The sequence below is a fragment of the Saccoglossus kowalevskii genome, chromosome 16 (assembly GCF_978046115.1).
Source record: "Saccoglossus kowalevskii chromosome 16, keSacKowa6.1, whole genome shotgun sequence".
NCBI lineage: Eukaryota > Metazoa > Hemichordata > Enteropneusta > Harrimaniidae > Saccoglossus > Saccoglossus kowalevskii.
The window spans coordinates 15,263,070-15,280,950 of NC_140656.1; the positions used below are offsets into that span (position 1 = coordinate 15,263,070).

Genomic DNA, 17,881 nt, shown 5'->3' on the forward strand with positions numbered 1-17,881 from the left:
TCAATCCAAATATATAGACGTTAAATCAAAGTCAATTACATATTCCAGCATATTAATTGTATTGAACACCGATCAGTGGTACTGAAGATATAACAGGATCAGATTTGCGGACATTTACAACAAAAGTTGGAACACATAGCAAGTATAAATTCTTACCGTCACTACAAATCGAACTAAGGATATAATCCATGAATTTAAAGGCAAACCTATAATTAAAAATAACGAAATTATAAAACGAACATTATGGGATTTATTTACATTTATTACTCACAAACTTTGAAACTATCATCATTCCTGAATTTTTGAAGCTGCATACAAATAAACAGCAGAAAACACAGCATCATACTCTGATATTATAGTTAAAAGTAACAAGAAATTATAAATTTTGAAATCTAAAATATCAAATATGTCAGTTAATACTGAACTCACAGTGACTGTCACTCTCATCAACAAATTGACTGTGCCTATGCTGGTTTGTTAACTATAGATTTATTAGACCCAGAATAAAAATTAAAAAGTAACACATCAATTTGTTTTCAGAATCGATGCAAGTTTTGATATTATTGTAAAATTTTGTGATTTGTCATGAAAATGCGATTACTTTTTTTCTGTTTTCCCAACAATTTTGTACAGGAACTTTTCAAAAAATCTGTGATGCACATGTTTTTTTTTTAAATGTATTTGTGCCAGGCGACAGTTAGTGATTTGTCATGAAAAGGCTTTATTTTTCCAAAAAAAACTTTTCAAAAGCTGTGATGCACATGTTTTTTTTTTAAACAGCTACGAACATTGAATGTCACTGTTGGCTCTCCTTTATATACAGTGATGTCATCAAAAAAAACATCTCACCATGAATACGATGGTGATATGGCAGACTATAACTTTGCACAGCACCACACCCTGTACACCCACTAACGTACATTAATATATGTCATGCCTCTGTGTAATGTTATACAATACATACCACAACAGGTGATGATCTAAAAATCCGTATTTGCATATGTACCTGTATTGGAGCCACTCTTAACTTTTCTCTCAACGGTTGACGTTGATGAATTCAACTCTGTCTGTATTCTGCTGTCTCCAATGTAGAGACACACAAGATGTCTGTATATAAATAGAGGAAATCATCATAAATGTGATACTGTAACCTATGACCTATGACCCCAGTGACCCAAGTGTAACTTTTGAAAGGCACAAACAGGAGAAATCAAAACAAATCACGGTCACAGGGCGGTTACGACATATAAATCACCAGTACGAGCAGGAAGTATGCAATAACTGTATAGTGACCATGATTTAACTATTTCGTACCACGGCTACCGCAAATTAAAATGTTTCGGCTAATCAAATCGTTGTTGTAAATATGTGTAGCTTAATTTGTAGTCAATATGTCATTTTACAATGCCATAACCATAGTTTCATCATTATATTATAGTTTTTACAATAGAGCTTTGTTTTAATATCAAAAATCATAGCACATCAGAAAAGTTTCTTGATAATGACTAGCAGCGTCTCGGCTGAGATAGCTCCGCTGTTAGCAATTCACGTTTCAATTAAAGAACAGAAGATATCATTAGAAAATGAACAAATCTGAGAGAGGTCTATCTGGGGTACCAACATGTACAACATCAAAGCAATCGGACTAGCAGTTTTTAACATGAACTCGAAAATATAACTTTTTACTAAAAATTACAAAAATATTCATCAAAATTAGAGAATTGAAGATATCATCATGAAATGAACAAATCTGAGAGAGGTCTACATGTTGTACCTATATGTATAATATCAAAGCAATCGAATTCGCGATTTTCACAAAAAGTGGAAAATATCACTCTTTACCAAAAAGTCGATGAAGATCTTAATATATCATGTACATATCACAGAATGCATGAGACGCTTGTAAAGATTCAATGTATTCAAAAAATGTAAAAAGCACATGATACACACTTAGCAAAGAAGAAAGAAACAAAAAAAATAGTTCAAGACGAACTCTAACCAGTTTCCTCAGCCACTCACTCTGCAATTTGTATTTCTAGAAATTAATGTTCGTTGTGTGATTTTGTGATCATCTCGCAATTTATGTCACTACTTCAAATCTCGCGAGATTTTCATATGACCTCACTCACATATTCTCATCTTCTAAATTCTTGGTAATATTTACCCTTTTCACCACCAGCTCACTCATTTCATCATATTCCTTCAGAAGAATGGGACAAAATTGCCAAATTTTTTGAGTAAAAACTGAAAATTGACTCAAATTTTGTCTGTTGGCTCCAAAATTAGGGTTCATTTCCAGAAATATTGAAGAATTTAAGAAACAAGAGTTGGCAGAGCCACCTCAATGCTGGGAAAATAAGAGTTTTAAAGGTGTGTTTTGGAGCAATGGATTGGTGAACAGACAGAAAAGCAATTTCAAAGACTTTGACTTTGTGTTAATGAAAACTTGAAGTATACATGAGGGTACGTATTATTATTTATTTATTTTGGAAACTCAATTTTAACTGAAGAAATTAAACTAAATTAAATAATCATGTTAGAAATGACTGCTGTTCAACTCCGAACGTTTAATTACCGACGATGCACTATTCCCATTAGCGTGGGTATGTGGAAGTTCATAGCCAAGCGTACTGCGGTCAAGAACAAGGTAAGAAATTACGTGACGAGACCATCCCGATTTGCCGCCGATTTCCGGGTTCTGGCGCGTTTCATACAAGAAGATCGATACTAACTACACCGCCGAGCGTAGTAGACATAATCCCAATGGCAAGAGGAAGTTTGAAGGAAGCTAATACAGTTGATTTATAACAGATGAAGTAAATGGAAATCACTTTTCAGTCCTTGTTGGGGCATAAACATATTTAAATGAGTTGGTAAACAAAAGACGATGGCAACTCCACGTTGTGGCAGATTTAATACACACTACTACAGTTCGACTAAAGTTTACAAACGCCACGGTCAGTCACACAAAGTCCCCCAAATTCAAAAGGGATTTTTAAATGCACCGGGGAACACAAGACGAACAATTGTGCATACTTAGATGACGACTCCACACTATACACAGCGTGAAAATAGCAATTCAAACTTTGCTTGCAGATTTTCATAATACTACAGTTCGATAACATGGCCAGTCACATACAATCCATCAAAAGGGAACTGCAAGTCGTGTAATGCCAAAACAGTACCATGATTTCACAACTTTCGAAATACATTCGCTTTTATCGACGTGCACTGTACAACAGTTTAATGTCTTCCCGTTCGCAAGAACACAATGCCTAAACTATCAGAAAGTCATAACACATAATTCGAGTGATGGAATAACAAAAATAACTCATCATTTGTTAATTCAATCCATTGAAAAAGTACAAAAAACATTTTCACAAACGATTTTTATTATATAAATACACTTTGAAAAGAAACAAGATTCATAAACATAAATCTATTTGAATACATTCTCACAAATTACTTATTTTCTAATGGAGTTTCTTCACAGCATAAACTATTGGAATCCATGAACACGTGCGAGTACTTCAGTGACACATTTTATAGCTACGCCCAAAATAGTCCATTATTTATTGCGCAACTGTGACCACACGACATCATTCTGTTAACATCCACACATTTTCATAAAATCTCCATGCACTTTTTGTCCTTTCATAAGTAAAATACACTACAATTTACTCCAGAAAAACAATTTTCTTGGTACATTCCTACATTCTTGCATACTAATGAGGGGTTCAGACACATTCCAAGCTGAACAATTTTCTTGGACTAATAACAAAGCTGGTCAATCCTTTCTCAGCAAAAAGTACAGAAACATTTAGGGGAGAAAGTCTGGTGGTGAAAAGGTTAAAGTAGAACAAATTATGAAGGCATTACAACGTCTAAACAGTGTAGTTTATTAGAAGACAGATCAGATGTCAACAAATAATAGAAGTATCAACATCATTTTATCTGTCAAATACTTTTTACCATTTTAATGTTGTGTATCATAAATCACATGAATACATATATCGTATTTTCTCTATTAGAAGCGCATTTAAATTAAAACTCACCTTGGCAGTATAACTCATTGACATATTACTTATTTTGAACATGTGCTACTAATAGAGCAAATATGGTAGGTGTTTTACAAGATCTTATTAAGCTGCTGTTAATAACAGTGTTCCACCAATAACAAGACAAACTACTACAAGCTAAAACATTCCTCTTTTGCCACAGCGATAAAAAAAGCTGAATCGTACCAACAACAATGAGCACATTCCGTGATAGAAAAAATAGTTTTCAATTTGAGAATTAAAGAGACGATTTTCTGGCTCGTATATTTTCTTTGATAACTTAGTCCTGGATAATTGATCACGTAATGGCTCAGTGAATATGATTTCAATAGAAAGTTCCGTTCATTCTGTTAGACATTCCAAAACTGTATAGAACCATTCACCCCATTGAATTGCCATTCATTAGTAAATCAGTGTCAAGCAACATTAAGCATAAAACTCTATCTCTAAGATTCAAGCTCAGAACTACAGAGTTTACTAAGATGAGACACTAGTCTGACAAGTTGGCGTAGGTGGCGCCCTGGACTGCTGCGATCCCCACTAACTTCTGACAGAATAGTGTAGTTTTTTCTTATCTCCGACAACTTTTTGTCGGCACCAATCAGATTTCAGAAACTGTTGATTTTGACATCCGTCATAGTTTAACCATTCACGAAGCGTTGCGATTGTTGAGACAACAACTTATCACTTCTGATCGTCTTCCTGCCCATTGTTTACCAACTCGTTGTAAAGTATGTGTGAGGTTGCCGACAGTACGCGTCAAATTGCTGTGGACACACGTACCAGTTAAATGTTCAACCTAATCGCAGCAGTCCAGGGCGCCACCTACGCCACCTTGACTTTAGATCTACAAAATCTGACCCACGTTAAAGGGGAGCAGAGGTCTGGTTTTTGACACTCTGTACATGAAATTTGAGATCTAGAATGAATTCTGTCGATAAAAAAACAACATAGTAGTACTTCTATGAGATGGATGTACTAGCATGAATGGGTTCAATTATCAGTGTTCACTGATGACATCATTGAACTAGCCCTCTAGAGACGAAATGACACCAGGCAAAGCGAACGTTTTCTTCACAATTCATTTTATACCCGATATTTAGGGCATTTCACAGTACATACAAGTTGTTTTTATCGACAGAATTCATTCATAGATCTCAAATTTCATGTACAGAGTGTCAAAAACCAGACCTCTGTTCCCCTTTAAATTATACAGAAATAATCATAAAATAACTGAAGACAATATTCAACTCATTAAGTCTTGCCTTTCTACTAAATTTAAATCAAATCTGTAAAATTGGATTTGACAAATGGGTGGAACACATGCCGCAAGTCTCAATTCAAATCACGAAAACATAATGACATACATCAGTAAACTATCATGAGTGAGTCAAGACATGACTGAAAGACAGTTGATGACATGTTAAAATATTGTTTTCTTTTGTTTTTATTTCTAAAATGACTATTTGTCAGTTAAAAGATATGAAGCAACAAACAAACATACGTCTCATATTATTACCAAAATCAGCCCAGGAATGTAATGAAATGGTGTTGGACGGATAAACACGAAGATTCGTGAATGGACAGGACCCAAAAGTCTATTTTTGACTACATCAAATGGAGAGTAAAAAACTAGTTGTTCAAGTGGAGAAACTACAAATCAGTTTTTTATAGTTTGAAATGTCGTTCTTTGAGAGAGAAAATTGACTATCATCAAATAAGTATATTTAGGTGTTAAAATATCTAAAAAACACTTTTGTATTTGTTGAATTCCACATGATCATGTTTTGATGCCACTTCACTCCCTTGTTTGCCCTGTTTTTTATACGATTTCACACGTAACACAGAATCTAACAGTGAACAAAAAATAGTCTAAGGCCTCCATGAATTTCAAACGCTGAAATTATGTTTTGCCATTTATCAATCACAGTAATATTCATGTATAACTTAACTTAAAGTACCAAAGTCAACTTACATCACTTTTTATACGATAAAATATTAAATTACTCAAAGCTAATAGAAAATCCGTTCATTTGGTTCAAAATTATCAAAAAAAAACTAAAGACAAATAGTCAAATTTTTAGCAAGAAAGATAATGGCAGTCAAAGGGTTAAAGCAACATACCATACATACATATGTAAATGAAGCCAACTAGGAAACACGGAATTATGGGTAATCAAGCAAAAAGCAATTGACCCCTTCTAGATCTCTCTACCCATTTGTCTTCCTGTCATAACACTCACCTCTGTTCTGGGTTCAATAACCTCCACTTGAGACCAATACTATCAACAACCTGCATAGAATATATACATACACTTTGGTAATAATTTGTAAAATTAACAAAACACACGGTTACTACCTGGCATCATAAATTAATACACTTACATGCATGCATCAATCAATCAATCAATTCGGGATGGTTGAATTACATAATCAGGTTTAAGAAATCCCATTTGTGATAAAGACGCAGTAATAATAAATTGTAAATTCCTCTTCATTTTCTCATTGGGAATCACTATAAGAAAATGCCAATCCACAATCCTTTTTTCCCCGCTTAAATTTGTGTAAATATATTCACATTTTCTGTAATTTTCATCGAATTCAATCTTAATTTTAGACCTAACAGGCAAGATTTTACATAACTTCTATTTTTTGATCAAAAATTTTGAAATTTTTGCAACATTTCACATGAAAAAATGCAGGCTATAAATGGAACTATTTTATGGATAGTGCCTAAAGTTGACTTCAACACTCAAAGGGTAAATTTGAAAGTTTAGCATAAATCAAGATTTCCCTGAAGTTGCATCAATTAGTGAATAAATCTCGGACAGTGACATTTCCTCTCAATGGAGACTGTGGCACACACTACCAACCACAGATATAATTTGAAATTTGGACCAACCAATCATGAAATCAGTACAACCACTACACTACTAATGATTTAAAAATTAACTTACCAAGCTGCTTTTTTCCATGTTGATCCGGACATTTTGGAAAGTGAAAAACCCAATATAGTCAATACTAATTTCTTTTTTCAGTATTTTGCTGAGAATTTTGGCAAGAATTACTGCTACAATCCTGTAAACAATTGAATGGGAAATCAGGCAGGAAAAACAATATTTGCGATTCTGGGATATTTATTGACTGTATAATTATTAATTTCCATAATGATGATCTTGTATATTGTATGTAGGATTTTTTTTATGAATATAAATTTCCAGTAGTATTTGTTTTGTTCTAAGTTGTTCTCTGCAGATATATTTTCTATTTTTCGTCTTCAAATATTTTTCCCGACTAAAATGAATGACAGTCTGCCAATTTGGATCACATAAAAATGGCGTAATGTTCACAACTTGTCCAGTCACTACTTGTAACCATGGACACAGTGCGAACATGAGAAAATTCTACAATGAAGGGCTATACAGAAAATAAATCATGAGTCTGGTATGTATCACAGACCAACTAATGGAAAATATTTCACATCAAATTTTGATATTGTGATATGGAAATTTCTGTATGCAATTCGGTGACTTCTACTATTCAGCTCCCTAACCCAATCACAAATTTTTTAAAGACTAAATTTATTAATAAGTGGCTAAATGCTTTACTGGTACATGGTAGGCTGGAATTTTGTGACTTCATGACCATTTTTCTCAGCCTAGGGGGCCCTGCAATGATGCCCTAAAATGCTGATATATAATAAAACTCTCATGTTTTGATGATTTTATAGGCAAAATTTCGCAAAATTCACTGACACTCTGTGTCGTATAACTTCAGAAAAATTTTCGCTGCTACAAAATTCTTCGTTTTTCACTGATTTGCAAAATTTGCATACATTTGTGGTTGACAGTATTACAAATGCTAAACTACTTCATTTGGTATATGACACCTACCGGTATTACATTATATATCAAAATTTTCAGAATAAATTATCGCTGTCAATACAGCTTTGAAGAACAGGTTTTTACAAAGCAAATACATTTAATACTGGAAATAAATTTCTTTTATGTCACAATAGTGAACTGCAAAGTCAACATTAGGAAGCAAGGCAATCTGATTAAATTCTACAGCGTTTATTTTATTTCACATATTTTTTTTTTGTGTGTGTGTATTATTTTGTGTGGACAATTACAAAAAAATTAAAAAACTACAAGTAAATAAATCAAAAATTTAAATACCGGTAAATACATAAAAAACTAATAATTGAATCCACATTGACTACAAAAATCTGAGCTAGGATTTTATTTTAATCAGAAGCAAGACTACAAGCTCAGATTCCATTAATGTTCTGCCTGTACATGTAGTTGTCATAAGTACAAAGGACAACAAATCAGCCAGCTTATAGTTTATATTACGTTTACATGACAGCATTCTATGGCAGCCGAACTACTGCTCCTCCCATCGACTAACAATGCGTTCATACGGTCGGGGGACAAACGAGAGTTGAGATCTGCCAGAGTTCAATTCAGTTAGATCAGAGCTATACGGAATAGCGCCGTTGAATACTTCGTATGGTAAACAACGTGGTTGAAAATGATTTTGTTGTCATGCTTGTGTTGTTGTTTCTTTACACGGCACGATGCTGGGAGAGCTGGGAGCATGCAAAACAGAAACAGTCATGAGTCTGAGACAATGCACTAGTGTTATGATTTAGGTATCTCAAATAAACAGGATATACAGCAGCTAAAATACACTAAATGTGTTACAGCCTATTCGAACCATGCAAATTACATTTCCCATGATGCACTGGTGCAATCCCTGGGATTACGGAGCTGCGCTTTAAGTTATTGTCATGCAAAATTACCATCTTGTAATTGTTCAACTGGTGTGATATGTGTAACAGTTGGCAACCTAAACCTAGTAGGAACATGTTACCATGACCGCTTCTACCGGGGTACAGACGTGTCTTTCTTCAATGTTCGATCATCTTTCCAAGTTTTTGTCGCATAATTTAATATGCCATTTTTCTGTTTCCTGTTGAGCTATCAATCTATCACAGTACAGTGTATTTTTTTACTCTGCCAAATAGATACGGTATTAGGGTGCGTATCTCTTCGTCAAGCCAGAATTTAAGCAAAATTACAAACAATGTTGTCTCTGCCATAATTGAAATGAAAGGTTACCTGAATAAGACATGATTTCGGCCTGATAGTTGAGCCCGAATGTGTATAACGTTTATTGACACAACACTGACTTCGGAAAGTACAGCAGTAAGGTCACTTAAAATTACTAAAGTTACAGAAACAAGCAGCCAGTCGACTGAGATAGCTCCGCTGTTAGCAATGCACATTTCAATTAAAGAACAAAATATATCATCACAAAATGAACAATATGTATAGTATCAAAGCAATGGGACTTGCTGTTTTCAACAAAAATTCAAAAATATCACTTTTCACCAAAAATGACAAAAACAATCATCAAAATTAGATAATTGAAGATATCACCATGAAATTAACAAATCTGAAAGAGGTCCACATGTAGTACCTATATATGTAATATCAAAGCAATTGGACTTGTAGTTTTTAACAAGAAGTCGAAAATATCACTTTTTACCAAAAATGACAAAAATATTCACCAATATTAGAGAATTGAAGATATCATTACAAAATGAACAAATCTGAGAGAGGTCCACATGTAGTACCTATATATGTACTGTACTTATCCGGGTAAGAGCCCATGCCTGGGCAAACGCCCACCCTCCACTTTTGACACCATAAAGAAGTTGAGGTCATATCCGGCACACGCTCAGGGGGTCTTGTTCTACACAAAAAATAACAAAATACTATTTTCTATTCGTTGACTGTGGTTGTATTAACAGTTGATTTTCTTGAAGTCTGTCGTGATGCCCATAAAAATTCTTTAAATATAATTTTAATTGCGTAAAACAAGGGGTGAACGCGAAATAGCTGTAACAACTTTCTGTCTTCAGGGCAGCGCGGCCGGCCATTTGGTTTGTGCTTCCTTAGAAATGATTCAAACAAATCGTTTATGTAGAGCCACTAAGCAAATGTCGCACTCGTTCGGCTTTAGCGTCGTTGACAAGGAAACCAATGTTGCAATATTGTAGCAACCTGTACCTGGGAGAGTGGTTGAAATCACGTTATTTTGGGTTTATAAAATATTTGGTAGCGGTTGCGAATCCGTAACTGAGGCCAGCAATTTTGTAATGTCACGCCGAAGACTGCCAACTTTTTTACCATCTTTCATCACCACTATTGCATTTCTGTCATGAAAACTATTCTTCTGTCGTTGGATAAAAAAAAAACTTCCTATTTCAAGTCCACCACAATATCCATATAGTGAGACTTTCCTATCGCCGGAACTTGCTGAATGATAACTTTCACCGTGATTGATAAGCGTCGAGTCTGATAAAAAGCAATGTCACGATTTGACCTTTATGATGAAATACTAGTAGTGATGTCATTGTTATCCAATCAGTAAAGCAGATGTATGTTGTCAATTTTCACAATTTTTTGTTTTTTTGACGGGGATCTCCTGGCAAATGCCTACCCCTATTTTTTGGCAATTTTCCATGTTCAGGACCTTGGGCTTATACCCGGATAAATACGGAAATATCAAAGCAATTGGACTTGCGGTTTTTAACAAGAAGTCGAAAATATCACTTTTTACCAAAAATGACAAAAATACTCACCAATATTAGAGAATTAAAGATATCATTACAAAATGAACAAATCTGAGAGAGGTCCACATGTAGTACCTATATATGTAATATCAAAGCAATTGGACTTGCGGTTTTTAACAAGAAGTCGAAAATATCACTTTTTGCAAAAAATGACAAAAATATTCACCAATATTAGAGAATTAAAGATATCATCATGAAATGAACAAACCTAAGAGAGGTCTACCCAAGGTACATATACACCAAGTATCAAAGCATTTAGGCTTGTAGTTTTCAAGAAGAAGTCGAAAAAGTAAAACATTGACACGGACGACAAACGACGACGGACAATCACTCATATGATAAGCTCCGCTCGACAAAGTCGACAGCAGAGCTAAAAAAAATACTCCTATTAAAACAACGGTACAAATATTAAAAAAGCAAATACAAAAAATGTAAATAAAATATCAAATGGTAATAATAAAATCTCAAACAAGTACATAGCAATAGAAATGAGTACTTTGTACAAATTTCAATGAGAAAAAAAGAATAAATATTTAATTATTCAGAAGGCATTGTTGTCTCATTTCAAAGTAGGTTACAAAAATGTGGTTACTGAGCCTGAATTTTGTCATGGTTTCACAAAGTTCTGGATTTTTTAGGTCAATAAGATAATTTTCAATTTGAATATTTTCTTTAAACAATCTATATGTTCTGAGTTTATTTTTTGAGTTCATATGAAAATTGGTGCTTACAAGTCTTAGTAGGGGATTTGGATTATAACACGATCTAAATCCAACGTTAAGCCTATAAACGTTCCATTGTTTTTAGTGCCAAATCCCTTTGTTAAGTACAACAACAAATATTTCGTTTGTGTTTGTGAGCTCTTGTGTGATTGGTCAATGCATGGACAGCTCTTCCACTTCCGTGTTTTACTCCCTATCAATTTGGGCCCTGTTTAACCATAGACAGTATAGTAGTATAGTAACACCAATGTCACACGCCGTATGCCCAACGTAAGCAGGGCTGGAATATTATGATGAGCAAGTAAACAATGACGTCATATTTACTTCCATGCGATGTCACTACTTTCGTATCGAACTACAAGTATATTTCCGCAATGCGCATCTTCCGAGCACACAATAGTTATCAGATGTTCTCGTGAACATGGTTCACTAGTAAAAAATATGACTTTTAATATATATGTTCCTGTTTAATTGAATAAAATTAAAAGTTAGTTTCAGACGGCAGTAATGTTTCCGTACATGTTATATTCAGTCTGTACCCCGTTTTCGACAAAATATTTGAATATTTTTTGTTTTCATGGTGCATGAATCTTATTATGTCTTTGTTTACCGACTATGCTCGTTTTTTTATTTTTCTCTGCCACGCATTTTTTTTTTCAAACAGTCTTTGAATCCGTATGTTCTCTCGTCTGTCACCATCTTGACAATAGTTCACACTCTTTCAACCGGAATTCCTGTCTAAGGTTGTACCCCGTTTTCGACAAAATACTCGAATATTTTAGTTTTCATGATGCATGAATCTTCTTATTATGTTATTTTCCACCGACTGTGCTCGTTTTTTGTTGTTCTCTGTCTTGCACTTATTTTGAAATTAACTTTCAATCCATCCGTTTTCATGTCTGTCGTCATCTTGACTACTTATTCACACTCTTTCAAACGGGATGCATGTGTAAGTTTGTACCCCGTATTCGACAAAATACACGAATATTGTTTTCATGATGCATGAATCGTCAAATTTTGTTATTTTCACCGACTACACTTGTTTTTTGTTGTTGTCTGTCTCGCATTTTTTTAATAGACTTTCATTCCGTTTTCCGTTTTCACGTCTGTCGCCATCTTGACTACACGTCCAGTCTTTCAGCCTGAATGCACGTCTACCTACGTTATACCCTGTTTTTATTAGCTCCGCTGTCGACTTTGTCGAGCGGAGCTTATCATATGAGTGATTGTCCGTCGTCGTCCGTCGTCGTCGTCCGTCATCGTCCGTCGTCCGTGTCAATGTTTTACTTTTTCGACTTCTTCTTGAAAACTACAAGCCTGAATGCTTTGATACTTGGTGTATATGTACCTTGGGTAGACCTCTCTCAGATTTGTTCATTTCATGATGATATCTTCAATTCTCTAATTTTGGTGAATATTTTTGTCATTTTTAGTAAAAAGTGATATTTTTGACTTCTTGTTGAAAACCGCAAGTGCAATTGGTTTGATATTACATATATAGGTACTACATGTGGACCTCTCTCAGATTTGTTCATTTTGTAATGATATCTTTAATTCTCTAATTTTGGTGAATATTTTTGTCATTTTTGGTAAAAAGTGATATTTTCGACTTCTTGTTGAAAACCGCAAGTCCAATTGCTTTGATATTTACATATATAGGTACTACATGTCGACCTCTCTCAGATTTGTTCATTTTGTAATGATATCTTCAATTCTCTAATTTTGGTGAATATTTTTGTAATTTTTGGTAAAAAGTGATATTTTCAACCTCTTGTTGAAAACCGCAAGTCCAATTGCTTTGATATTACATATATAGGTACTACATGTGGACCTCTCTCAGATTTGTTCATTTTGTAATGATATCTTTAATTCTCTAATTTCGGTGAATATTTTTGTAATTTTTGGTAAAAAGTGATATTTTCGACTTCTTGCTGAAAACCGCAAGTCCAATTGCTTTGATATTACATATATAGGTACTACATGTGGACCTCTCTCAGATTTGTTCATTTCATGATGATATCTTTAATTCTCTAATTTTGATGAATATTTTTGTAATTTTTGGTAAAAAGTGATATTTTCGACTTCTTGTTGAAAACCGCAAGTCCAATTGCTTTGATATATTATACATATAGGTACTACATGTGGACCTCTCTCAGATTTGTTCTTTTTCTAATGATATCTTCTGTTCTTTAATTGCCATGTGCATTGCTAACAGCGGAGCTATCTCAGCCGACAGGCTGCTTGTTAATATTTTCAACAAAACAACTCGAATACTTGTGAATAAATGAGGCACGATTGTCTTTATTATTTTATTTTCACTATTTTCGGTTTTACGTGACGATCAAGAAAACGCAAATCTTCGGTATTTTCGATGTTGATGCCCGGGCTCTGAATCACACACACAGAGTTGTTAACATGAATTGCTGTGTCTATTGCGTTTGGATCTTCTTCACTATCATTTCCACCGTCAACAAAATCCGAAAAAAAAACATCGAGCAAATCATTTACACACGGGAACTCGTGATCAGCAACGGCCATTTAGAATACCCATGGAATACCGTAGGCGACTCTCGTCAACGAAATTACGCAGTCCGCTTCATTGATTGTTTAGTTTGATAATTGATAAACATATATTCGATGTGAGACTGTTGCTTTCAAGTTGTGTTAATACAAAGATGATTTAAACTTGTCCCTTCCGTTACCAACGTATTCAATATACGAAAATAGCATGTGTGTGCGTTTGCGTGAGTGAAAGATGCAGGCGAAATTTCTCGTCAGTTCCATTTATTTCGAACGCGCGTGGTCGGCGCCTTTGATTGCGTTTATTTTGTTCTTTCATTCTCGAAATCTATCACTGGCACCGTTTATTTTGTCATGTCTCACAACTGAATGTCCAAGCTGACTTTGTTTTGGCTGTATATAGTTTTGTGGACAAGGGAGGTCATCTTGGTGCCTAATTAACTAATTAAAATACCTGTCAGGCATCTCTACCTTAACGAGAAATCGAAATAAAAATTTAGTTTATGTTAACGGTTAGTTTAAATCAGCTTAACTTTTTTCCAGCATACCCTGCTACAATAGAATCGCTGGAGTTGCTTGTCCTTCCTACTATATTGTTTATGGTTTAACTCCGGCGTTACGTCCAAACGCCACCTTTTAACATCACTTCACCTATTAACAATTCACCCCTAGACGTGATAATTACATTTCAATAGTAAAAATCCGTTTTCAAAAATCCAAATAATCACAACCTCACCGAAATTCATTTTCTATTCTTACCCACAAGCCACACCCAGACCATTCATCAAAACGAGTGGTCTGGGGTATACTAGTACTCTGACCCATGCCGAGGACTTCCTGTTTGTAATGCTATATGATAAATCAGATTAACTATCACGTGAAGCCAAAGACAATTGTCTTTGGTGAAACCAAATGAAAATCATTCTAAAATAACGTACTTATACCCAATTGATTCCGGAAAAAAATGACATTTGCAATAATAATCGACGAGCAAGTCCGGGTAGTAACGTTCGGTTGACGAAATAGACAATACAACAGTACTGATTGGACCTAATGTTGTTGTTTTTTGCTGTTGTACATTATCTTCGGTAATAACTCGGAAAGTGATGATGGTTTGGAAGTGTCGTTTGAAATTAAATAATGGTTAATACTCATTGAATCCTCAAACTTTAGCACTAAAACAACCATTTCGACAACTCATGTGCCAGTGTTCAGTGTTTGAACAAGTGGTCAGTGTTTTTAATAAGCGAGTGAGAAAAAAAAGGGATAAAAACATGGTCGTGTTTCCGGTCGGAAATTAAGTGATATGTTATAAAATGTTATAAAAGCGAAATATTGGACGAAATGAGTATTGATGCCCATTTATAGCTTGACATGCGTCACCAAATGGGGACATGGTTAGAGTTGGTAGTACCATGGAAGGTACTAATCCATGGTATTACCAGTACTAGTATACGCGGGGAGGGAGTCCAGAGAGGGAACAGCCAGCATCCCTTTTACGGGAAAACGTGAAATCTCGACGGATTTGTTTCGTTCTCACATGTAATATTAGGTTTTGCGGGCTTCTGAGTTCAAAAATGACGACTAAATCAGCTAAAAAGCAAGCGTTTAGAAACATACCTATGCAGAGTTGGTTTGCCAGTACTTAATCCATTTTTAACACCTAGGCTACTCTATTGACATTGGTTGTTTATTTCATGGATTTGGCCCTTGAGGCAGCTGATAAGCAGTGTCGAAAACGTGCACAAAACGACCATTCTGTGCACGTTTTCGACACGGATTAAAAACCAGTTGTAAGCACAAATTTTCATATGTTACTGTTTTTTCTATTGTCATTAATGATGTCCTTTTTCCATTTTAACATGTACATAGTGTGAACATTTTTCATTGATTTGATTTATTTCTAAGGTACTAATCTTGTCTGTGTGAATTAAATCATTCTGATTGATTTTTTCTGACACTGTTTCAAGACGAATGAAAAGACGCTCGTTGAGGGGGGGGACAGACCTTAAACTGGGTTTACGGGTACCACTGAGCCTTCAAAAGTGTGCGCATTTTTATACCAATAATTTGACAATTGTCAGAGCCATGTCAAGCCCAACCCCATCGGAGTTCAACTCTGAGGGTTTATTGGAGTCAAACTTGGCTCGAGCCAAGAACATACATGTATACACGGCCATTTGCTGGCTCAAGCCTTAGGTTCCCGATAAAATGCTGTTGTGTAAACGTAGCAATAGTTTAACTATTATTTATCCGTATATTAAACAAATAAATCAGTTCAATGTGTATTATTATTTACAATCAGGTTATTTGTTGTACTCAGAAGAAACAAAACTTCCAATAATATCCATCAGAGATTTGTACTATATAGCAAGTCTACTGGAGATGGGCCAGAACCTAGCAACGTTTTGAGCACTAATGTACTATCTGCGGTTTGAAAGTTATGTCCTGTGTATTTAAAGCTATGATCTATGAATTTTATGTCTGTGAAATTAAAGTTTTTTCCCAAAAAGTTGAAGTGGACCTGAAACTTGTGATGTTTTTGAGTTTGAAATTTTGAGGGGTTGGAGGAATTTGGTTTGCTGCAAATAAAATATTCATATATGCGTAACAATTTTTTTTTTATTCACATTTTTTTCAAATTCTTTAACATTATGCAGTCATTATGCAAAGTATGTAATAATAATAATCTTTATTGATAAACATATCCTTAATTGAGATATAAAAAAATTAAAAAATTAGAGAAAAAACAAAAGACAACAACAAAAACACAAAAAAAGCAAAAGCATTATTTTTATGAGGCAGCAGGTAATTTAGATTTAATGTAGTTTTCTCTCATTAATAACCCTTGGTATACAAATTTGGCTAAATTAATTAACATGTTTTTGCCTTTCGTTTTAAGTATATTTACTAGTTTTTCTTCTTTGTTTTGATTGGTCGGTGTTGCAACAAATTTGTTTATTTGTTTGTGAACACGTTAGGAGGAAATGTTTTTCATGTATATGCCTGAATAAGGGCATAAACACTAACATGGCAACTTCATACTATTTCGTTTATCTTTTTCATCTTTTCATATATTTAGCAACTGGCATGAATTGTTTATATGAACAAGTGGGACACCTGTTACACATACCTTAACGCCACATTAACGCCTTCCAAAGCTGTCTGGCGTTGGTGTGACAGTAAACACCGTTTTGGGGGGACGGTGTCAATATTTGTTAATTCCAGGTGAAGACGTTTTTGTTTTTGTTTTCGATCATTAAATGTTAATGTCCCCTATTTCAATAATACATAACACAGATGGTGGTTGCACAGATTACATCGCATCTTGTAAAGAAAATTTGCAAGTTTGGTGACCGGAAACGATTACTGGCATCTGTTCTTCAATTGATTTTACTGTCAACTTTGTGGGAGTGTTCAGGATCATGTGTGATTGAATGAAGTTTGGTATTTACCTGGATATAGCGATGCCAATCGCCACTACAGCAACAACGTACAGTAACAAAGTTACCCACCACATGATATATACAGTCCTAATATCAACGGTGGGTGCATATATACTTCGCAATTCAACACAGATCACAGTAACGCAAAATTAATGGAAACATACACCAACTTTGCATCTAAAGCGTCCGCCATTTTGATAGTTAAGGCCACCTAAGTTTGTTGACATTCGAGTCCAGGTCAAAGAACTCCCGACTGAGGCACCCCCCCCCCCCTCAGGTGATATATCGAGAGAGGGTCCAAACACCCACTTGTTTGCTTGTTTCGTTTCTGGCTTGTTGGAGAGGCTATTATATATTATATTTTTTATTTTATACCTTTATAAAGTAATGGTGTTAATCACAGTCCCCTCAAAGTTGAGGCTGTTGTTGATGCACTATTAGTTTTAAGAGTTGATTTTTTTTTAAACACAATATTCTATAGTATCAGCATCA

At 34.7% G+C, this 17,881-nt stretch overlaps 1 protein-coding gene across 1 annotated transcript in view; it reads right to left on the reverse strand.

Annotated features, from left to right (window-relative positions):
* The window catches only part of LOC100375560 (bridge-like lipid transfer protein family member 2), a 101,859-nt gene extending 84,263 nt beyond the window's left edge, over window positions 1–17,596 (reverse strand). Inside the window, exons 1-5 of the mRNA XM_085490896.1 lie at window positions 17,399–17,596; window positions 7,016–7,136; window positions 6,302–6,351; window positions 1,007–1,107; window positions 157–206 (exon numbers count right to left, since the gene is read on the reverse strand). Of these exons, the coding sequence (XP_085347022.1) occupies window positions 157–206; window positions 1,007–1,107; window positions 6,302–6,351; window positions 7,016–7,136; window positions 17,399–17,463 (387 nt within the window). The 5' untranslated portion in view covers window positions 17,464–17,596. The remainder of the gene's footprint in view (window positions 1–156; window positions 207–1,006; window positions 1,108–6,301; window positions 6,352–7,015; window positions 7,137–17,398) is intronic.
* Window positions 17,597–17,881: the final 285 nt, after the last annotated feature.